This window comes from Cicer arietinum, chromosome 7 (genome assembly GCF_000331145.2).
Source record: "Cicer arietinum cultivar CDC Frontier isolate Library 1 chromosome 7, Cicar.CDCFrontier_v2.0, whole genome shotgun sequence".
Lineage (NCBI taxonomy): Eukaryota > Viridiplantae > Streptophyta > Magnoliopsida > Fabales > Fabaceae > Cicer > Cicer arietinum.
The window spans coordinates 49,166,336-49,190,876 of NC_021166.2; the positions used below are offsets into that span (position 1 = coordinate 49,166,336).

The window sequence follows — 24,541 nt, forward strand, 5'->3', positions numbered from 1 at the left end:
TAAACACTACTAATCACATAATATGAAACTTAACATTTCAAATCTGATAAACATCATTGATTAAAAGTGATGAAACTTAATATTTAGACAAAAATAATTAATATGATTGATTAATAGTTCACAACTCTAATTTTTAGACAAAAATAAGTCATTAACCACCTAGGGTACTTCATTAACCAATAATGCTTACACTATTAACCAGAAACAAAAAATCAGAAAGACCCAAAATGTAAACACTACTAATCACATAATATGAAACTTAACATTTCAAATCTGATTAACATCATTGATTAAAAGTGATGAAACTTAATATTTAGACAAAAATAATTAATATGATTGATTAATAGTTCACAACTCTAATTTTTAGACAAAAATAAGTCATTAACCACTTATGGTACTTCATTAACCAATAATGCTTATATTATTAACCAGAAGCAGAAAAACCAGGTATGAACCCAGAAAACGTGTATAATAAAAATAAAATAAAAAATCTTATCTAAGCAAAACAATGTACCAAGTTACCTTGCAAGTGAGGAGATGAAGTTGCTCAAGTTACTTCATAAAAATTTTGATTAAAATCTGTAAATAAAAGGAAAAAGGAGGAAATGGAAGAAAAGGAAGATGAATGTGTTTATTTTTGGAGAGGAAGACAAAAAAAATCTGAAAAAAGAGAGACAAAAAAGAGAAAGTAAAAAAAGGGGGGAAAGTAAAAAAAAAAGGGGGGAAAGTAAAAAAAGTGGAGAAATTTAATGAAGAGAGAGATTATGTAGGGCTACAAGGAGTTGTGTTTGTATTTGTGTTTAATAGTGTGTTCCAATATCATTCCTCTATAATATAATATAATATAATTCACTAAAATTTATTCATAAAAATAATAATATAAATTTTACAAATACAATAAAATTAATATTAAATGTGACATTTAGTACTACATTATTAATGTTTTTGTCTCACACGTACGAGATTTTGACGATATTTTGGTATATCACAAATTTGTTGTTCTTCTTGAAAATATCGATAAAAAATGATACATAAGAATTATTTTCACCTTGAGTCTAATTGAATATTTGATTTAATAGAATATATACATTTTTAACTAACTATTTCCACTTTAAGTCCAATTGTAATATAAATTATTTATTCGAGAGAGTAAAGATTACAATTACAAATGATCGTTAGATTAGATTGTGGTTTAATAGTTGTATTAAACATCGTTATGAATGAAATGAAAAATAATTTAAAAGAGATAAAAATATAAAAACTTCGAACAAGTTGTGTTATTCATATTAATCAAAATAATAATATGGCAACTTATTAATCCGTGTGTTTGAAGTGTGACCTTAACATTTCTCAAAAGTTTTTCTTTATGTCATTTATTTTTTTCCAAAAAATGGAATAATAATAAAAATTTAACATCACCGTATACCCTTTTATTTTTTTATACAATGTCATCGTTTTCCCTTTTATTTTTTAATTTTGATTATTGAATCAAAAAATAGTTTATTTTAACTTTTCCCTCACTTTGTGTACAGTTATAATAACTTATAGTACCCCTACTAACATAAATGAAGAAAAACCAAAAGTCGCACCAACACTCACACTCACTCTTCCATTCACCCACCTTCCATATTCTCCAAAATCCTTCTCTCAATTCTCAAAACCCTATTTTCACTCTTCTTCTTCCTCACCTTTGGTAACCTTCATTCTCTTTCTTTTAAACCTAAAACCAAAACATGTAATATTAAATAATTTTTTTTTTAATTTGTCTAATACTTGTTTTCCTTCGATTTTCAGTTTTTGCGTAGTTACCAATGGAGTCATCTGTTGATTTACCAGCTAAACGCACCGCTCCAACTGGTATAAACACTATTCATTACCTTCTCAATTTTTTGGTTGTTATTTTCTTTCTTTTTTTTTTTCTTCTTGAAAATGGAACATTTTTTATGATCGGAAGGTGTACCGGTGATTTTCTCGCTGTGTTTTCTGCTGCATTTTCGTTTTTTGCTTTTTCCTTTTCGTCTATTTTGTGAATTTTTTGTGTGGATTATTTGCATGCTGCAAAGTGAATAAGTTTGGGGCCATTTGACCTGTTTAGTTCGTGGAGATCATTTTGTTAATTTTTTTTCTCTGTAGATTTAATTTAGGTTTAAGTTAAATCGCCGGTGTTCATGGATCAATATTATTTATTTATGTGATTTAATATGTAGTTTATATTATTATACCTTATATTATGAGGTCTATGTTTTGGTAAAAAAATGCTTATATGATGTAACTTTTGCCAACTGTATTTGTAACCTTATTTTTATGGAAATATGTTCGGAACCCTTTTCGTTACTGCATGGCCTTTCAGTCCACCCCTCAGTACAAGGCAGCGAGGTGCTCTGAAAGTGCTGACATTGAAGAGCATTGGGTTATTCAGTCATTTCCCCTTTCCCCTCTAAAGCCCTCTATCCAAACAAGTGGAATACTTCGTGCATGTTCCTTTCTCTGCCTAACCCCTCACTCTGGGACTGGCTTGAGTCATTTTGTGCATGTTTGGTATGGCAGTGGATTTGCCAGAATCACGGCGGTGGCTCACTACGATTCTGGCTAACCCACTATGACACCAAACTTATACTTTACTGAGAAGTGAACATGCATGAAGTATTCCACTTGTTTGGATGGAGGGTTTTAGAGGGTAAATGAATGAGAGGGTAACAGTTTATTATAAACAAAAAATGTATTCACTAATTTAGAAAAATCTAGAATAAAAGGAAAAAAAATGACATATTTGTATATCTCTTTCTACAAACTTCTCTTCTCCTTTCTTTCAAAACCCTCCTGTGCTTGAATCAGTGGGCAGGGGCTGAGAATCCTGTAGTATGAAAATGATGCTTTTGTTTGGTTGTATATTACTAGGGATTGGATCTATGGGGATCTCATTGCTCACATATCATGCACGACCTTCCTGCTTAAAACTCAAAAAATGGCGGGTTCAAACCCTTTCTTTTATTTAAAAATTTATTCAATTCGATGAGCTGCTGAATGGAGTTGAAACTGTGTTGGTCTGTGTAGGATCATTTTTAAATTTTAGTCCAATTGAATTATATAAGCCTTTATAATATAATTTTTGTTCTTGCTATTGGTACTTGTATTATACTTCCTTAGGATGCATCAACTTGTTGGATCGTGTGGAATTGCACAGTATTCATATTCAATATATGGCACTTGAAAGGAATATCTTTAGTTTCTGAGTATAGTTTATGTCGTTTCTTCCATTAATAACATTTTGCATTTATTCATGTATTTCAAATTGTTCAATATTTTGTTCATTTGAAGCAAAAAATGCATTAATGGATATCTGTATCAGATTAATTTTAATAAACTTCATTTGCTTAAACCAGGAATTTCTCCAGAAGGGGGGCACAAAAAACATAAATTATCAAGTGATAGCTTACCATATGCAGCAAATGGTAATGCGATAGATTACAAAAATCCTTATGCAATCTCAGATGTTGTAAATCGTTTAGAAAGTGGAAAATTTGGAAGTGTGACAAAGGATATAGAGGCCCTTATAACCCGGAAAATGCAAATATTGGGCCCTTACTTTGCAAAATATCCTAGACTTGTTAATCAGTTATTGAAAGTGGTGATGAATCACGACGAAGTAACTGAAAAATCAGAAAATAAAAAAGTTACTGTTTTGCCACATCATAATGTCATAGATTTGGATGGGGGGCACATTGAAAAGGATGTTCCTGCGACACCATTTCCTGTTGTAATAATTGATTCAGATGAGGAAGATGATAGGGATCAAAAGTCTTTTGTTCCGTTTTATGAAGTTTTATTGCCAAAACCAGTTCAGTCTCCTGCATTAAAAAGGATTGTAAGCTTTTCCCTGCTTCTATAATCCTTTAAATATGCCTTTTATTTGGGTTGTATCTCTCTTGGGCTGATTTGACTGAACTTAGTATTTCATTTTATCATTTGTGGCAGAAGATTCTTGTAAATGTATAATTAACTCTTTTTGAATTATTATCTTTTCCTTAATTCTGCTTTTTTTTCTTCCAAGAATGTATTGCCTTATTTTTTTATACGTATAAAGCTTATTCTTCTGGAGATGAAGAGGCTAAAGATATAATTTAGTCTAACAAATATTTGGAAGACATGTTTTAAAAAGTTAATTATGTAATTTATATATTTCACTTTTTTGCATATTTTGTATGAACTTTCTACACAGGGGTTGTTTGATGCTCATAAAAGTAGAATCCTTTGTAAGATTTTGTGTATTAGGATTGAAAATTCTTGATAAGATACACGTCTTTCTTTAACAATGCAAGTTGTTTCATCGACACAGAGTATCATGAAGAGTTTTTTTCTCTATTAAGCCAACTCCATAGTGGGAAAAGGAATGTTATTGTCATTGTTTCACTGACATTCTTTACTACACTATACTCTGTGCAACATTGCTTTATAGGGGTATCATGCTTCCAATGCTTCCCATGAAAGTGGAGATCTAAAATTTGAAACAAGTCTGCCTTGTAAAGATGACACCAAGAAAGATAAAGGTGTCTATGTTGGTGTACATGAGGAAGAAGATCACGAGGTTGATGCTGTAGACGATGGGCTAGATGATATCTGGAGGGAGATGTCGATGGCCATAGAAACTTCTAAAGTATGGTTACATTATTTTTATTTTCAATAAGAAACTATCTTTGTCAAGTAGATTTTCCCCCTACTCAATTGTGACCTTTTTTTCTTGTCATTTTGTTGGTATTGTTTCCCTAATATCTATCTGTTAAGGATTCTGGGATAAAGCATTTTCCATATGAAAATAAGGGGAAATTATGGCAGAATGGACTATTGTTTTGGGAATGAATTGATATATAAAGATTACAGAATTATGACATGAATATTCGTCGATTTATGTGGAATATTAATTGAATATGTTGTTGTTCACTAAAAATGGGATGTCCATTATATCAGCTTTATTTAGTATAGATCAACTTGGTGTGGTACAAGTGGTAGGTACTTGGGTCCCTTAACCATTTGGCCACGGGTTCAACCTATTAAATAAATCTTAGTTACCTTCAGGGGGATTTGTCTCTACAGTTCCACGTGGTAGGTACTATGGTTCATCCAAAAAACTGTATTTAGTATTAGAGTATTTGCGTATATGCTGGTGATCGTACTGTTATTCACGTAATGCATGTTACATTTAATTTTATGTGCTAAACTTTTCGGAAACATGATATTTAACTATTTTGCTCTTTCAGTCTTTCTCTCTCTCTCTCTCTCACTGGTATACCCTTATATGATATGCATGTTACATTTAAAGCTTTTGTCACATTTACTTTGTAAATATGTTTTTTCTCTGTTCAAAAGAATTATATGTACACATATCATGGCAAGTTAGCTTTAAGAGCATCAGTAATGTTGTTTCTGTTACTAAAACCTGAGATTGTTGCATTTGCATAGGTTGTACTTTTCTTTCTAGCATTGTTGAGAGGGGATACTATATCATATACTCCCTCTAGTCAGGATTATAAGCAAAAAAAAAAAAAAAAGACCTAAATTTTGGTCACTATTATAAGCAAAAGTTAACAACTTTTGACTCATTTAATGCCATTATTCCCAATACACCCTTCATATTTTTTATAACTGAATTTTACTCATTAGTATCTGTTAGAGTTCCTTTTGGATTAATTAATTGCACTCCTGCTAGGACGTTTCTGACGATCCTCCTCCTGAAGAAGAAGAGGAAGAAGATGCTGACTGTGATCATTCTTTTGTTTTAAAAGACGATCTTGGTTATGTTTGTCGCGTTTGTGGGGTTATTGACAGAGGAATTGAAACTATATTTGAGTTCCAATACAAGGTTTGACACTTGTCTCTGCATCAATACTGTTTTGGTCATAAGAACATTGCAATGCATGAATTGAGTTTTAAAGTACGTGTCTTAAAAAAATAGATGTATAGGTTGGTTGTTTCCACAAGGCATAATAATATGAAGAGTGAAACAGTTAGAATTTGAGAAACGTGATGTGTTACAGAATCTCTTGTAATTTAAGGTTTCTGTCACCTATTTTGTTGGAAAATAATTATTTGATTCAATTGTCAAACATCCAGGAATGTCTGTACCGAACCAAAATGATATAATAGCACCTTAGGACATTTTATGACTTGGGTTTAATTTTTTCGTAAAACAATGCTTTCTTCCTAATTGCTATTATATATGTGCTGGACAAAGAGTTGAGATTACCTATAGTTGGGATAGCAAGTGTTAAAATTGATTTGGTATTATTGTTATTCTTTTCATTTCAATTTTATTGAAGGTTAAAAGGAGCACAAGAACTTATGTGTCTGATTCTTCAAATGGCAAAGAAAAAGTTGATGTATTTGGTGTTAAGATTGCTGACGATGATCTCATAGTAACCGAAATATCAGCACATCCTCGGCATGCAAATCAAATGAAACCACACCAAATAGAAGGATTCAATTTTCTTGTAAGAAATCTGGCGGGGGACAATCCTGGGGGATGTATCCTGGCTCATGCTCCAGGATCTGGAAAGACATTCATGATTATCAGTTTCATGCAAAGTTTTTTAGGAAAGTATCCCAGTGCCCGACCTTTGGTTGTGCTTCCTAAGGGAATACTATCAACATGGAAAAAAGAGTTTCAAACATGGCAAGTTGAAGATATACCACTTTATGACTTTTACACCGTGAAGGCTGACAACAGATATCAGCAATTGGAAGTTTTGAAACAGTGGGTGGCTAACAAGAGTATCCTTTTCTTAGGATACAAACAGTTTTCTTCCATTGTCTGTGATAATTCTAACAACAACGCATCGATATCTTGTCAAGAGATATTGCTTAAGGTTCCTTCAATTCTCATTTTAGATGAGGGACACACTCCTCGGAATGAAAATACTGATATGGTACAGTCCCTTGCAAAAGTACAAACACCAAGAAAAGTTGTACTGTCTGGAACCCTATATCAAAATCATGTCAAGGAGGTATTTAACGTTCTCAATCTTGTCCGACCAAAGTTTTTACAGATGGAAACGTCCAAGCCTATTGTCCGACGCATTAAGAGTAGGATCTATATACAAGGTGTGAAAGCCTTCTCCGAGTTGGTCGAAAATACATTGCAGAAGGATCCAGATTTTAAAAGGAAAGTAGCTGTTATACATGATTTGCGTGAGATGACCAGCAAGGTACTTCACTATTACAAAGGAGATTTTCTTGATGAGCTTCCCGGCCTCGTAGATTTTACTGTGATTCTCAAACTCACTCCTCGACAAAAGCATGAAGTTGAGAAAGTTAAGAGGATATCTAGAAAGTTCAAGATGTCTTCTGTAGGTACTGCAGTATATCTGCACCCAAAATTGAAACCTGTTGCAGAAAAATGTGATGAAAAGTCTATATCAGATCATGTAATGGATGATCTAATAGAGAATATAGATGTAAGAGATGGGGTGAAATCAAAATTCTTTCGCAACATGCTGAACCTATGCGAATCAGCTGGAGAGAAGCTCCTTGTGTTCAGTCAATATCTCTTACCTTTAAAATATATGGAAAGGATAACTATGAAATGGAAGGGTTGGAGTCTCGGAAAAGAAATCTTTGTAATTTCAGGAGAAACATCATCTGAAGACAGAGAGTTGTCCATGGAAAAGTTTAACAATTCACCTGATGCAAGAATATTTTTTGGGTCAATCAAAGCATGTGGTGAGGGTATATCCTTGGTTGGCGCATCTCGCGTCATCATCTTGGATGTTCATCTGAACCCCTCAGTTACTCGTCAAGCTATTGGCCGTGCTTTTCGGCCAGGACAGACAAAGAAAGTGTTTGTGTATCGATTGATAGCTGCTGATTCTCCGGAAGAGGAAGATCACAATACTTGTTTCAAGAAGGAATTAATTTCAAAAATGTGGTTTGAATGGAATGAATATTGTGGCGAAAGTGCTTTCGAAGTTGAGACACTCGATGTTAAAGAATGCGGTGATCTATTTCTTGAAAGTCCATTGTTAGGCGAAGATGTAAAAGCTCTGTATAAAAGGTGAGACCACTCTTACCTCTTTACATATCATACGAAATAAGCCATTTATTTTGTCCTAATTCTTGATTTATTCGCATTTTTCAGGTAGATACATGGGTGGGTATAAACTTTTTGCTCTTTTATCAAGAACAGTTTTAGCATTGTATTAATATTCAGACAAATGTAGAGAGTTGACGAATTGAATTAGTTGTCTTTGCAATTCACATAGATACATGTGATTCATCTTCCTTTGTGGTGGGATAGAGATGTATAACTCATGAAATTTTCTTTACCATTCACATATACATGTGATCCATTCTGGTTGTTTGGTTTAGATGTTAGTTGTTATTACAATGGTTGCTTTATTCGGAAATATATAACAACATGAAATCCAAATGGAATAACTTATGATTAAATGGTTCAAAATGTTGGAAGCTGGAAATAAAAAACTCCTTCGACATCAAAAGTCAATTCTTATAAACACAGAATTCAGTTTTTATTAAAAAAAAAACTTCCAAAACAAGAAATGACGGTCTTTCGCCTTTATTGATTTATCTACTACTAGAAAGTTAAAAATAATGTATAAAATTTTATGTCCCTAACATCATTGCTTAAAGCCGTGACGCGTCTACCTCAACGGTTGCTTTATATAGTTGATAATCCTATAGATTAAGTTAACTTTTCTTTTCTGTTTTTTAAAATTAAATTATGCAAATGCTAAAATATTTTAAATGAATAAGTCATAATTTTGTTTATTTTAGATTTTATACAGATCGAAATTTTATCTCATCAATTCTAACCACAAATAGCTATAAAATTTAATGAATAAACCATCGTTTTGGCCTTTAAACTACCACTCTCTTTAAATTAGTCTATCAACTATTAAAATTCTACTATAGATTTCTAAATTATTCTTAAATTCAATTGTTAGTCCCTCCATCAATATTCTCTTATGGATATTTTTTTTTTAGTGTTTAAATTATGGTTTTAAATTGCGGTTGTAAGTCACGAATGAAAGCACTCTTATTGTAGGCGTGTATAAAAATAAATCAATAAAACTCATAACGTATTATAATAAACAATTTAGTATCATAGTAAACTCATAATAAATAATTTAGTTCATCAATAAAACTCATAAATCATACCAATTAAACCAGTACATCAACTATTTTTTGTGGTATTTTTGTTGAGTCAACATTCATCTTCATATCTCACCTTTCTATTTGTTTACATAACACACGCTGATTATTGGTTTTTTATTTTCCATATTGGTTTACTAGTTTTAGCAAGTTTTAATCGGTTTATTTGTTTAATTATGTTTATGCTCCTACTGTAGAGTTAATCATGAATATGAAAGAATAGTTGACAGTGTACTGGTTTAAATGATTTCCTAATTTGCATGTACTAATCTATTTATTTGTTTGGTTAAAGAGTTGAATTATTGTTTTTTTATGATACTTTAGAGGCTGTATTCATGTATTTTTATAGTTTAATCACTAAATTATAAAAAGTGGCCAAATTGACAAACATCTAAATATGAAAAATCGACAAAAGAACTAAATAGCTGGGTTTAGTAATAATTTATGAACCTTTAATATATTTTAGTAGTTTAAGAACCAATCTGGAGAAAGAGTAATAGTTCAGATGCCAAAGTAATAGATCATTCAAAATTTAATTGTAACATATTACTTTTAACGAATATAAATATATAAGTTTTTAAAAATTCTAACAAATGTTCATGGAATAAACTAATAGAAAATCTTAATAATTTTATTCATTGTATATTTTCTATTGTGATACTTATTTGAATTTACCATAAAACATATTTAAATATGAAACTTGAATTAACAAATAGAATTCATGATGCATGTATTAGTTATAATATGATTATGAAAAAATTGTTTCTTATATATAAATGAAATGAATTCTTATTTCTTAAGGAGTATATGATTTACATGTTTGGACCCACCTTATGATTTTTGATTATGAGAAATTTTTTTGATTATGCTTTGTTAGCTTGTGACAATATATATTTAATGCACTTAATATATTATATCTTAGACTTGGATATATTGAAAAGAAAATTAGAATTTTAAATTGAGATGCTTATTAAATATAAAAAAAAAGATAGAATGACATAAAAGTTTGTGTATGTGATAATTGAAATGTTTATTAATTGTATGTGTTACAATATAAAGAGATTAAATAGAAAAAGTGTCATGGTTTGGTGATAGTTGGTCAACACAACCAAGAATATAAAAGATAATCGAATGCTTGATGTAAATCATGACTTGTACCAGACCTGATGTAACATATGCTATTGGAAGATTAAGTCGGTATACAAGCAATCCCAAGTAAAGAACATTGGTATGCTATTAATAAATTATTAAAATATTTGAAAGGAACAATTAACTATAGTTTAATCTAGCTCATATCTAAATAATCGCCAATGGCGGAAACGATCAAATCACGCTCGAGTAACATCAAGTCTCGAGTTCAATGATGAAAATACACTATTAGAGTGATATAAATGTTGGATTTTGATCCTTTGATTCCTAATTTTGACATAATTAACAATTCAACAATGTTCATACAATACATGATAAATCTAATATTTGAATTGAGCAAGATTTCAGGAACAACAATCAAATCCTACACACTTGGAACAGGTTGCTTGGAACACAAGAAATCAACAAAAGTTGACTTTTGACTGAAGCAAATCGATTGGGAAATCGATTTCATAACAAGGGTGTAAGGAAACACAACTGTTTGTGTTGGTATAATCGATTGGGCAATCGACTGACTGAATTAGAAATGAAAATTGCACAAGTCAGTAGCACCCCAGTTTTGAGGGTAATCGATTGACAAATCGATTATACATCTCACAAAGTAAACCTGATTGAAATACATCGATTGGGAAATCGATTGGACAAGTCACAGTGGTACCCCAGTTTTAATGGTAATCGATTGGCAAATCGATTGCTTAAATATCACTTGCAAAATAACTTTTCCTGTGACATACAAATCGATTGGACAATCTATGTTGTAAAATTTCAATCAAGTTAAATTTGGTTGCAATTGATTGGGAAATCGATTGAACTAAATCCCAGGTAAGAACGTTTTCAGACAAATACATACAAATCGATTGGCACGTCGATTAGTATCAAAATAGCTGAGTCACTGACTTAAACACAATCGATTGGCAAATCGATTGACAGAACCTTTTGAAAACCCAGTGAACTCTGAGCGTGTGATCAAATCGATTTTAAGTATTTGTTAATCGATTATGAAGATTTGATAAATCGATTATGGAATCGATTGATATGTGTTTCAGTTTGAACATAACATCTGCAATCGATTACGAAATCGATTCATATCAGTCTTAACATAATCACTGAGAAATGTTGTTTAAAGAATCGATTGGTAAATCGATTGGCTTATATAGTTTCAAGATTCAAGAAAAACAAGACACACGATAATCGATTGGCAAATCGATTAGACTGGTTTATCACTTTACGAAATCGATTGGTAAATCGATTGATTAATATGTTTTTCAGAAACTATATAAACTGTCTTCAATCTTTCTTTCAATAATGATAATGATAATAATAATGATAACAATCTGAAATATACTTTGAATATTCTTGATATACAATAACACTTGGTTAATACACTGAGATTACTTTTTCAGATCAAAGAAAAAGAAGATTATCAACAATCAAAAAGATAGCTGGAAAAGTGATCTTGAAAGACAAGGGTTCTCATAAACAATCTTTGAATATCCATAATTGTGAGAAGCACATTGACCAAGATTGAAGACTATTTTTTTTGTTCTTCCTTAATTCTGTTTGTAATAATTCTTTGAAACAAAAACGAAAGCGAGAAAAGTCAGCTAGAAACTGGTGGCTACTTTCTTGGGTGAGAGTGCTCAACAAGAAAGAGTCGGACTTTGATTCTGTGTTAGATTGCTGAGTATCTACAAGGATCAGAGGGTGATCAATAGGAAAGAGATCATTAAGATAGATAGGTTTCGGGGAGGAAACTGGACAATCTGTAATTGATTCTTTCTATTGGAGAAGAAAATCTGAAATCCGTTTGGATTTTCAGGACTGGATGTAGGTTGTCAAGTTGACAACTGAACCAGTATAAATTCTTGGTGCAATCTTCTCTAACCCTTAACTCCTTTAATTTTCTATCTTGATATATTTGTATATGTGATTAATATTAGATGCATGTTAAACATATTCTGTGATAAGTAATATTGTTTAATCTGATAATTTGACTTGTATGCATCTTGGTTAATCTCATATCAATCTAACAGACCTTGCTAATCTTGTATGCCACAATTTAATTTCCGCTGTGTGTATGAAATTGATTTAATTTCATAAAGAACTGATACATTCTGATATATTCCGATTATTACGAGGTCGTACCAACCAACAATAAATACTTGACAATAGATACATCCCAAATGGTAAAAGTACTTAGACCATAAAATAAAAGTTGCAGGATGATGTCTCCTTTTAATGGACATATAACATATATTTGCTTGAATGTATAATTGTAGATGCATTTTTTATATAGTCCACCTATATGAGAATGAAGTGGACCGCTTCATAGAGTTTAAGGGCTTGACTCTTAAATTCTCATGAAAATAATATAAGACACAATGCCTTATCAAATGTGTCATCTTTATAATTCGATCAATGGTATCAAAATTTCATGTGTGAGTTATGCATACTTGTTCTAATGAATGGTTGGTTCAACGCTTGTCTACCAATCTATTCGGAGATGAGTGAAAACATAATTTACTAAGTAATGGTTCAAATCATAAGATACCTTTATCTAAAACTATAAGATTTTCGGAATAACATATTTAAATATATTTTGTAAATTGTGGAGGATTGTGAGGAGAATTTCCAAAATATATTTAGAATTCTCTAATAGCTATATATATGTAGCAAAATTAAATAATTTAATGTATCACTTGGTCAAGTGGTTGCAATGTTTGAGTTTAATGCATCTGTTAAGTTGTCAAATGTTATAATCTTTTTAAGAGTTGTTTTCTTTCACCAATTGGTATGAGTTTCTCTATAAATAGATATATTTTATAAGCATAAAAAAATACAACATCTATGCTACATGAGTAAAATTTATGTCAAAAATATTTATGAGTTATTTCTTCTTTTCTCTAGTGCACGAGAGTAAATGAAGGAACTTTATTCTGTAAACTATCATTGATCGATATAGTTGATGTGAAAGTGCAATTTACTTCAAGGATTCCAAAGTATCTTGAAGGGGATTCGTCGGTTAACTTGTTTGCATCTAATATATATAGATAAGCGGGGACGAATTAAACCTACAACTTAGTGCGTTATACACATTTTGAAATTTGTTTGTGCAACCTTTATCATCATTAGTTTCATTTTCTTCTTGTTCAAGATTTGAAATATACCTCCAACAAAAGATCCAACATAACTCTTGGACCATCTCTACTTGTAGAACTAAGTTTTGAAGTGGAAATAATATTCATAAGAAATAAGTTTGAATTCTGATTTTTTTTAATTTAATATGTACTCACGATAGATAATTATCAAGTATAAAATTTGGAGCAGATTGAGTTCAAAATGTTCTGAAGTGTTTGTGAGTTCTGACATTTTTAAAAATTTAATCTGCACTAAACATAAATAATTCTCAAGTTGAAAACTTAGAGCAAATTGAGTTCATAATATTCTGAAGTGTTAATGCATAAAATTAATGCAATATCTATGTGTAATATAAATTTAAAGCATATAAGGTAAAAAATTAAGGGAGAAAATCACATTCACGAATCTTGGTTCATCCAACTTGGACTACGTCAGTCCTCACACTTTGTGAGATTTTTAACTAAGAATGCTTCAGAGAATATCTCAACTTTTGCACCTTACACTTATGTCTCTTTGGACTTTTTACAAGCTATTATCTCCTTACCTCAACATGATTTCTCTATGTCTAAGTCACAACTGACTATACAACAATTTCATTCACATGCTACTTCTACATTTGTAGGTTGAAATGAGAATGTTTACAAGTTTAGGAAGATTTTTGGGACATGGTTTCAAACCTTTGAATGAATAAGATTTGTTTGAAAACACACGTAGAAAGATTTGTCATCAAATCTAATAATGAGCTTGAAAGTGTTTGTTGTTTGAAGAGTTTTTAAATTGATTAACACTTAATTAAGTGGAATACTATCCAATGAAAAACTCTTGATCATTTAGGTTCTGACGTCTCCTCTATATATAACAGCAGGAATATCTTCAAAGTTGTTGATATCATAGGTAATATGTTCGTTGGACACTTTGTTTTGTGTATGACAATTGTTATTCTTCCTAAGCAAAAAGTTTTAGTTACAACTCACTGACATCAAAACGTTCTAATTGACTGCTCATAGTTCAACACAATTTAGTCAAAGTGTTGTGCACGTTTCTTGAGATGGATTTGGCAGCTGAAAGTGTTTTTTAATCGTAGCAATCACTTCACTTGGTACTTTGTAAAAATATTTGTCAGTTTTGTCTTTTAGTGTGAACATTCTAATCTTCTAAAATCCTTTATAACTTCATGAATGAAATTGTTTGGTCTTTTAAAGTTTACCTTTAGTTGTTAAATAGTAGGAAATGATTGAGATACATTTTTTTTTCTTAATAACTTAGTTTGACCCTTTCATGGGATTTTATTCCTTTTACATTTAAAACCATTATTTTTTATCATTTGATTGAGAAAATATTTGGTGATACTTTAAATGTAAGATTTCATTTGTTGTGAATGTATTGATGATGAATTTGATCTCAAAGAGAGAGGAATAATAGTTTTTCTTCTTGATTAGCACTTGCTTTACTCATTATAATCTAGTTTGTGAATCACTCAAAAATACAAATTAGATAATAATGTTAATAAAGTTCTTTTTTATCGTCAATTATAAAAGTTTATTATCTTTAAAACAATAATAAGAGATGTTGTCTCAACAATCTCCTCAATTTTGATGATAATAAATTTTTCGATTTAGGATTTAAGATTTTGATATAATCATATAAAGGACTTTAATAAGGTTAACATTGAACTCCCCTTAAATTTCATCATTGATTAATTTAAATTGAGCATTTATATATATAAAAGGTGTTTTTGAACCAAAACAATAATGATTTTCATTCATAGAGAAAATCTTAGTACATGATATAGATTCAAAATGGTTCAAAAGAAAAAAAAGCAAAACATATTAGCATTATAAGTAATTTTTTGAAGCACAATTTAAATATTTTAATTTTTTATTACGTGAAATATTTGTCGCAAAACCAAACCAAACCGAAACAAATACCCATGTATTTGTTTGTTGACGATTAAAAAAAGTGAATCCCAAATTTAAAATTACGATATCTACCATAAAAACAAGATGCAATGGGGTTCGTATGTGGGGTTGTTGGGCTTGCTTCCAATTGCTACCTACACCCACCCAATAATTATAATATAATAGTTAAACTCACCTAAATTAAACGTGGAGAAGTAAATTTTGTTTGCATTCGAACCTAAACTCCTAGAATCAAAATCTCCAAGATCTTATAAAGTAAAATTGAGATAATGAGATAAGTAGAGTGAGAATCAAAATTATTGGGGCTATAAGATTAGGTTTTGTGAGTGTGAAAAAAAAAATTAGGTTTTGAGGAAATAAGGGTGGGTGTAGGTAGCAATTGTAAGCAAGCCCAACAACCCCACATACGAACCCCATTGCATCTTGTCTCTCGCTCCTAAAAATTTAATTCAATTCAATTCCACTACAACCCTAAACCGTAGCATAACACCATCACGACAAAAATAATCAACCACCGTTTTTTTCTGCATAATTCCTCACTCTCTCACTTTCTCAGGTAGCTACTGCTTCCGTCGAAGAGATGGGGAAGAAAAACAAAACGGCGAAGGAAAATGGCGGCGACGGCGGAACTGTAAAACAGAGTTCTTTAACTCTTTTTGTCTCCAATTTGCCCTATTCCTTTTCCAACTCTCAGGTACTACTCTTTTTATTTTATTTTAATTACTATGATGATTGTGTTTTCCTTTATTCTAATTCCTTTGTTAAATTTTTCAGCTTGAAGAAACTTTCAGTGAAGTTGGACCTGTTAGGCGTTGCTTCATGGTCACACAGAAGGGTAGCTAACTAACTTAGTATTAATCATTTAAGCTAAATAAATAAATTAAAAAGATTTTTTTGATAACATCTATGTTTAATGATCCTCAGGGTCTGCTCAACATCGTGGTTTCGGTTATGTTCAATTGTAAGTTTATATTTTCTTACAGTGTTATTACTTTATTATTGTTACTTGATTGCACTCATTCAATTTCCATCTTTAGTTTATGTTGTCTTGTTATTATTTAGTATTGTTTGTTCCTTATGCTTTGCCTATGGCTATGGATTAATGAAGGGAAGCTAAGTATGTTTATATGAATTAGTAGTATAATGTTCAAAAGAATACCATCTCAGTAACCAAGAAAAAGTTAGCCCTTTTTGGAAAATGCAATCTCATTGTATTTTCTGGATTTTGATAAATAGCAATAATATCTCCCAACATTCTACTGTCGCTTCACAAAAGTTACTTAAGGGTGTGTTTGGTTAGAAGGGAAGGGGGTGGAGAGGGCACTATTTTGAATTTGAGTTCAATTATTTGGAGGGGAGCGGAGCAAAATCCCTCCTAAGCCAATTTCAATTCCCCTCCAAAAGTGGGGGGATTTAGGGGTGAGAGAATTTTTACTTCATATTTGGACTCAAGTACTCTTTTATTTATTGTGATCTTAAATATTACAATGGTGACAATTGTAAATTTACACTTTCCCTCTCTTATCGTTGAACCAAACCCAAGATTTTAAATTCTCTCCTCTCCCCTCCGCTCCGCTCCCGTTGAACCAACTACTCTAACAAAAGAGAATATTGATGAGGATGGAGACAGTTTCTAACTTTGTTATTAGTTTATCAGATTTATAGCAGTGTTGTCAAGTAGAGGAATTTTCAAAGTTGCAATTGTTTTGCAATACTCGATTTAGTACATAGTGTTGTCAAATAGCAGTTATAGCAGTTGCATATCACTAGTGAATTTGAACAAACCTCTATTTTCTAAAATCCCCCTGGTTCACAATACTGCTTTATAGTCCCTCAATAATATGAGACTAGTTTTTTTCTGTTGTTGTCTCTACTGTTTAACTATGTTTTTTGTGGTAATTGATGGTAAACTAATCTGTAATCACAATTTGTCAATTGACTCTTTGTAGCACTTGTAATGTGACTTTTTCTGGTACGGTATTAACTGCTGTTATTTCAGTGCTGTTGAGGCTGATGCTAACCGTGCCATTGAGCTGAAGAACAACTCATCGGTTGGTGGCCGAAAAGTTACAGTGAAGCATGCAATGCCTCGTCCTCCTCGTGAAGACCGAAGGTCAAAACCAGATCAAGGTTTATTCATGTTACCCTCTAATTCTGTTTCAGATAGAGCATGCTGTGATATTTTGATGTTATATATACCTTATGTTTTACTTTCTTTTATGATGCAATAGAGGGCAAGGCAGATGATCTCACAGAGTCAAAGAATGAAGATAAAGACAGCGAATTATCTGGAGCCGAGAAGCCTGTTTCAGATTCAAAAGAAGAAGGTTGTGATTGTGCTCCTCACTTCATGTGCATTTGATTATCTTTATTAGTTGCTCATAGATGAATATTAATTTCTTGATATTGTATTTCATCTCTTTTAGAAGTGAAAGTTTTGAATATACAAAAAATTTCAAGGAAGCCTACGGAAATAAAAAAAGCAGCTCTTTGTAATGATGTAGCAGATGAGGGGGGTGGCTCAGAAAAGCAGAAGTATTTATTCTTCTCCCTATTTTTAATTGTACTTCAGCCATGAAAACTGATTTTTATTTATGGTTGAGATTAAAAGGAAATGAGATGATCTTATCTTGACACTGGATGTTTCTTTTCTTGATCGTGAATGTATATCTCATTTCTAAAATGTTGTTCCTTTTTTTTTCTTTCTTTCTGTTGGCAGGGTTGCTAGAACTGTTATATTTGGTGGTCTGATCAATTCTGATATGGCTGATGATGTACACCGCCAAGCCAGAGATATTGGCACTGTGTGTTCTGTAAAGTATCCCCTTTCAAGGAATGATCTTCAGCAACATGGTAACTGCTGATTTTATCTTTTCAAATTACAGACAATTAGGTTTTATGTTTATTTAGTGTGTGATATGACAATGTTATATTAGAAAATATATAAAATGTATTATTTTTATTTGTATAATAATTATAATAGCCTGTTTTTTTCAGTTCATATTTTCCCATTGTTTTGCACTTGGTGTTAAGCCATCTTCAAAATAATGTACAAAGCAGGTTCTAATGTAAATTTGCTCCTGTCTTGTGTTGTTCTTCTAAGTGCTTTCAAAGTTGTCAATTTTATTGTTTTAAATTTTTAATGCTAAACCCTTTAATTTTATAAGGATTTAATTTATATACACTGATAGTGTAAAGATTTTTTAAACTGTTTGTCAATCATAACCGTTTGATCATTTAAAAAGTTTGACTTTCATTATATCTAACTTAAAACTCATAAATGATGATCTGTGATTGGTTGACAGTGTGAAAAGTTTACACTAATAGTGCACCAAAATTATTCTCTTTTTTATAATTATACATTTAGATAAATTGTACCCATATGATCATATTGAGTACAGTGATAAGATTGGTGTATTAGATAAGGAGTTAAGGACATTGGAGTTCGTTATTTTGTTCAAATTTCTAAAGTGACGGTTTTCCAGTGGGGATGTAGATCAACAAGATTGAATCATGAATTATGTTTATAAAGATTCTTTACTGCTTAGGATAGTTGAGGTCATTATGAAATTTTTCTCAGGTCTGCTGCAAGATGGCTGTACATTGGATGCTTCAGCCGTACTTTATACGAGTGTAAAATCCGCTCGTGCTTCTGTTGCAACATTGCATAAAAAAGAGATAGGTGGGGGGACTGTTTGGGCACGCCAACTTGGTGGAGAGGTAAAGTGCTCATCATAGAACCCATAAGAGGATGATATCATCATGCACCAGATAATGTCTTTTTATATAGAGGGATAACTACTAGCCTATTAGGAGAGGCTTTATTGATCTGTATTAGTTAAATGTATATTTTTGCTTCGTATGATAACAAAATATTTTAGTTTTAATTTGAATTCATGCTATTATATCAAATGTGTTAGTTTTCGCCTAAAATCCAAATTTAAAAGACCTATTTTCTTCATCTTCCTCTCTTAATAAATCAATTAATAGCTATAGGTTTCTTTCTGCTAACGATCATGAAAATATGGCATCAATGCATGCATTGTCTTAAAAACTTGGAAGTGACATCGTGTGACTTTGTAATATGTGATGTCTCTAGAGCCTTCAAAGATTTTTCTTTTCAGTGCAGTCCCAATTTCTCATGTTTGTAGAGAAAGGTATTATTTATAATGTTTTTGTTTCATTTCCTTTTGTCTGATTCTGACATGTGACAATCAGTTCTTTTAACTAGAAGTTGTGTAAGTGTTTATCACTTTATCTGCCATGTCCAACTATGTTTTTCCTATAATTTGAATTTCTTTAACAGTTTCTAACACGTAACAATTGACTTCATTTGTTCATGCTTTGTTGCCTTCTTTTTTGTATTGATTTTTAATTGTCATAGGTGAAGTTAACTTCTCCCATATAATGAATATGTGTCAGGAACCCAAATTAAGAGAGAAAATGAAATTGTACCATTGATTAAAAAAGTAAATAATAAATATAACAGGAGATAAACCCCTAGAATCCCAGAGCTAATGCTCCTAAGAGAAGAGATAAAACTCTCTCTGCCCAAGCCCAAGTGGTTACTAACCGCAAGAATAGTCAATGCCCCTCCCTTTCTCACGTTCTTCCTCTTATAACATAATTGGTCACACAATTTGCGCACCCTCACTCCGTGCCACATCATATTATTTCCTCTCTTTTTGTATATTTTGATAGCATCACCCTACACTTTATGGGCTTGTGCAACTGCTTAGCCAATTGTCTATTTGGGTCTCAATTCTCGTTTGAGATCCTAACAATATGCTATGATAATGTGTGAAATCTTAGTTTGTTAACATTTTTGTTATTGTATGTGGGCCAGGGCGCCAAGACTCAGAAATGGAAGCTTATTGTCAGAAACCTTCCTTTCAAGGTTTGATCTGTAGAATTACAAAACATTAAATAATAATTATTTTTTTGGAGGCCTTGATTCCTAATTAATTGACTAAATATGGATACAGGCCAAAGAAAATGAAATAAGAGATGTGTTTTCATCTGTGGGGCCCGTATGGGATGCATTCATTCCACACAAGTCCGACACAGGGTATATTCTTTTTCTTTTCCTGACATAGTATTTCGATGCAGTATTATACATTATGACTTCTTAAGCTGTTTTTTCTCCTCATTTCCTATGTGCAGTCTTTCAAAGGGTTTTGCATTTGTAAAATTCACCAGCAAGCAAGATGCTGAAAGTGTATGTACTATTTTGAAGGTTTTACTTTACATTCTCTTTGTATTCTAAAATCACTTGTATCTAAGTTTCCTGTTTTTGTTTCAGGCTATTCGGAAACTCAATGGATCAAAGTTTGGGACTCGTCTCATAGCTGTTGACTGGGCTGTTCCAAAAAAGATATTTAATAATGATACCAATGATGATCTTGCTTCAGAGAAAGGTAATTTGTATCTTAAGTGGAAGTGATACTGCCACCAGCTGTTCTTATCTGTATGTGACATGGGATTTGGGAAAAGTTATGTAGGTTTGGATGTTTTTAGTCTAGATTCATTTTAATAAAAAAAATTGAGTTGGTAAAATAAAATCAAACAGTTTAAAAGTCGAGTGCTTGCCCTACATTTCTTAATGTATTGAGGTAGTCTGCATAATCAATTGAAAGGAATGAAGTGCTTTAAACTGCTTTTGCCTTTTGAAAGTAGAAAGAAACAAACTCACTGCTAAAGCTATCGTTTACGACCAATTATTTCTTATTATTCGTTTCATGAATGATTAGTATTATTATCTGGAAATAGACTATTTGTTAGAAAGGTTTATTTATCGATTTTTTAACTAGTAGAGTTTGTTAAAACATACTAAACATGTTATTTGTTGATAGGATTTTCATTATTTTCAACACTGCAATTTCACTGTTGTGGATTTACATAACTCTTTCTCCGTCTTTGACCTATTTAATGCCAAATACTCTTAACTCTATTTCAAACGATCTAAATATAAGACATCCTTTGTGATTTCTATAGGAGAACCAAAAATAACAGATGAAGATGGTAGTACTACTGAGGATGATGTCGAGCATGTTGACAAACAATCTGATCATGGAGATGATAGTGATACTGATGGTGTTGTGGTGGAAGATGTTCCTTCTGAAGATGATTTTGACAAGGAAGCAGACATTGCAAGAAAGGTTCTGAACAACTTGATTACATCCTCTGCCAAAGACACATCTGTAAATAATGATTCTACGTGTTCTGATGCGAACAAGGAGCCAAAATCCAAAGAAACTGTTAAGGATGCAAATAGTAAAGCATCTAAGGAGTCTGACAAGGTTTCAGGTGTTTCTAAGCCTGAAACTTCCAGCAGAACCAATTTATCAAATCCTAAGGAAACAGAAGAGGATTTGCAAAGAACGGTTTTTATAAGTAATCTTCCCTTTGAGTGTGATGCTGAAGAAGTGAAGCAACGGTTTTCTGGATTTGGAGAAGTAGAATATTTTGTTCCCGTTCTCCACCAAGTGACCAAGTATGTCCTGGAACATAGTTTTCTGTGTGTCCGTGTTTCACTGATTTTTATTCATACTCCCCTTTTACTCAATGCAGGCGACCACGAGGAACTGGTTTTCTTAAGTTTAAAACTGCAGAAGCAGCTGATACTGCAGTCTCGACTGCCGGTACTGCTTCTGGGATGGGTATTTTAGTAAAAGGTAGACCACTTAAAGTTTTAAAGGCTCTGGACAGGAAATCAGCTCATGACAAAGAACTGGAGAATGCAAAAAGTGAGGTTCATGACCACCGCAATCTTTACTTGGCAAAGGTTTGTCTTTTCATATGTACCTCTTATGTGGCAGGCTGTGGTAGCTTATATGCAACAAGAGTAACATTTGTGTTCTATTAAATCGTAATAGGAGGGGCTTATTCTTGACGGGACTCCAGCTGCTGAAGGGGTTTCAGCCAGTGATATGTTAAAACGCAAAGAGTGAGTATTATATGGTTTTGAGGGTTAATGCCATTTATAATTTTAACTCACAGCTGTCACATTGATTTTAATTATTGTGGATGCTCTTGAGTGACTGTATTTTGACCTGCAATATACTTTTTGTGTATGTATCATTGCTACCTTCAGTTCACTTTTCTGATCTTATTATTATATGTTGCATTTGATCTTCATATTTGGGTGGTAAAGATTGTTATTTTCCTGCTTTGAATGTAATTCCTGTTACTGATTTCTCGATCTGACATTATTTGTGGAAAATTCGTAGTTTGGAAAGGAAAAAGAAGACAAAGCTTCAATCTCCAAATTTTCATGTTTCAAGAACTAGACTTGTTATCTACAATTTACCGAAGTCAATGACTGAAAAAGAACTAAAGAAGCTTTGCATTAATGCAGTCATCTCTAGAGCTACCAAGCAAAAACCTATAATTCGACAGGTTGGTTAAATAGGTTACTGGAGTTGTCAATTATTGCTTTTGTATGGATTTAGGAATGCCAATCTGTTTTTAATGCTACAAATCTGTACTTTGCAGTTAAAGCTTTTGAAAGATGGAAGGAAAGGAAAGGTTACTCAAGAACAATATTCCCGTGGAGTCGCCTTTCTTGAATTTTCAGAACATCAGCATGCCCTTGTTGCTTTGAGAGTTCTTAACAATAATCCTGGTAAAAATAACATTCAATTCTCAATAGGGACATACTAGCCTTGTAATTAGTTTATTCTTAAAGTAGTCAACTCGCCTCGTAAATTGATCATTTTTTTTAAAAATGAATCAATCATGTAGTGTGTATTGAGAAATGTTTTCAAAACAGTGTATTGGTAGCATTTCTTTTTTTATTGCGAGGTGTCCCAAGTCCCACCTTACAAGATGAGACTGGCTGTGGTATGCTGAGATTTTCTTGTAATATAATATTGTCTATCATTGATCACAGAAACTTTTGGTCCTGAACATCGGCCGATAGTGGAGTTTGCTCTGGATAATGTTCAAACATTGAAACTTCGGAATGCAAGGCTACAGTCTCAGCAGCAGGCTCCTTATGATGACAACAATGGCAACGAAAATGACAAACCTGACAATGCAGAAGTTCACACACATGTAAAGGATAGAAAGCGAAAATCTCAAGAACATGACAAACCGGCAAAGGATTCGACGCAAAATTCTTATAGTGAACAAGGTGGTAAGGTGTCAAACGGAAAATCTCCTCAAGGAGGCAAATCCAAAAGACAGAAACCAAATACTGGAGTGTTATCCTTGAAAGAAAGTCCAAAAGCTTTGGTCAGGAAGGTAAAGAATAACCAAGATGGCCAGAATCACAGTGCTAAATTACATGAAGGTAGAAATACCGTCATTGACAGTAATAATAGGAAAAAATCAGGGAAGAAAGATGATGTGGTAAATGGAAAGAGGAAGATGCAAAACCAGGAACAAGCAGGGGAAAAGGTTTCTAGGAAAAGAACTAAGAAGAATAAAGATTCAGTAGGAAAGGAAACAGTAGATAAGCTTGACATGCTTATAGAACAATATAGATCCAAGTTCTCAAACAACAAAGGTTCCCAAGGAAATGAAGGTGAGAGGAAATCTAAACAGCTTAGAAAATGGTTCCAATCATAGTTTATCTATTTGTTCTGAAAATGAGTTTTGACACATGGTTCTTTACCCAACTTCTCTTGAACCTTTGACTAGTTCTAAATTTTTTGGTCTGTATTTTATTTATAATGTAAAATATTTAACATTTTTGTCGTAGCATGTTATGCCTGAGTTTGGCACGGATACCAATGCAATTGTGCCAAATATTGGAACCATTTGTGTTGGATTATTTTGATTGAGTTAAAGTTTATAAAAAATAAATCAAAATTTAACTGAATCATTTGTTTCATGGTCAACCAACAAATCACTGTATTATGTCCTTCCACGTACTTCGTTCCTCCACATATTATCTCCGTTCTAGTTTTCTCTTGACACTGAAACTAGACCTAGTATACTTGACAATACAGGAAGATCCATCTACCACCATGAATACTATACAACCCATGAGGTTGGTGAGCCACGTCCTCCAGACAACCCAGAATCGATGCCTCCCCACCAGAAAGTCTCTTGGACTGGATCAAAGTTCATCCTCTACTCTCATCTTGTTTTCTCTCAAAACCCTTTCTTCCAGTGTCCAACAACCCTCCCTCAGCACTTTGCAGACATTGGCTAGTCAAAATACCAAC

General features: G+C 32.3%; 2 protein-coding genes across 2 annotated transcripts; both read left to right on the plus strand.

Annotated features, from left to right (window-relative positions):
• The first annotated feature begins 1,546 nt into the window (after positions 1-1,546).
• LOC101502194 (protein CHROMATIN REMODELING 35-like) lies at positions 1,547-8,357 on the plus strand. The gene is made up of 7 exons (XM_004510938.4): positions 1,547-1,693; positions 1,795-1,857; positions 3,384-3,865; positions 4,457-4,654; positions 5,705-5,857; positions 6,315-8,044; positions 8,129-8,357. Exons 2-7 carry the CDS (start codon positions 1,812-1,814, stop codon positions 8,130-8,132), a joined length of 2,613 nt encoding a protein of 870 aa, XP_004510995.1. The 5' UTR covers positions 1,547-1,693; positions 1,795-1,811; the 3' UTR covers positions 8,133-8,357.
• A 7,452-nt stretch (positions 8,358-15,809) lies between these two features.
• On the plus strand, positions 15,810-24,192 carry LOC101501868 (uncharacterized). Its single transcript, XM_004510937.4, has 18 exons — positions 15,810-16,062; positions 16,143-16,203; positions 16,293-16,329; positions 17,368-17,498; positions 17,600-17,695; positions 17,795-17,903; positions 18,088-18,221; positions 18,949-19,088; positions 20,215-20,265; positions 20,354-20,436; positions 20,532-20,586; positions 20,671-20,785; positions 21,363-21,861; positions 21,939-22,152; positions 22,244-22,314; positions 22,598-22,766; positions 22,863-22,992; positions 23,260-24,192. Exons 1-18 carry the CDS (start codon positions 15,949-15,951, stop codon positions 23,937-23,939), a joined length of 2,889 nt encoding a protein of 962 aa, XP_004510994.1. The 5' UTR covers positions 15,810-15,948; the 3' UTR covers positions 23,940-24,192.
• Positions 24,193-24,541: the final 349 nt, after the last annotated feature.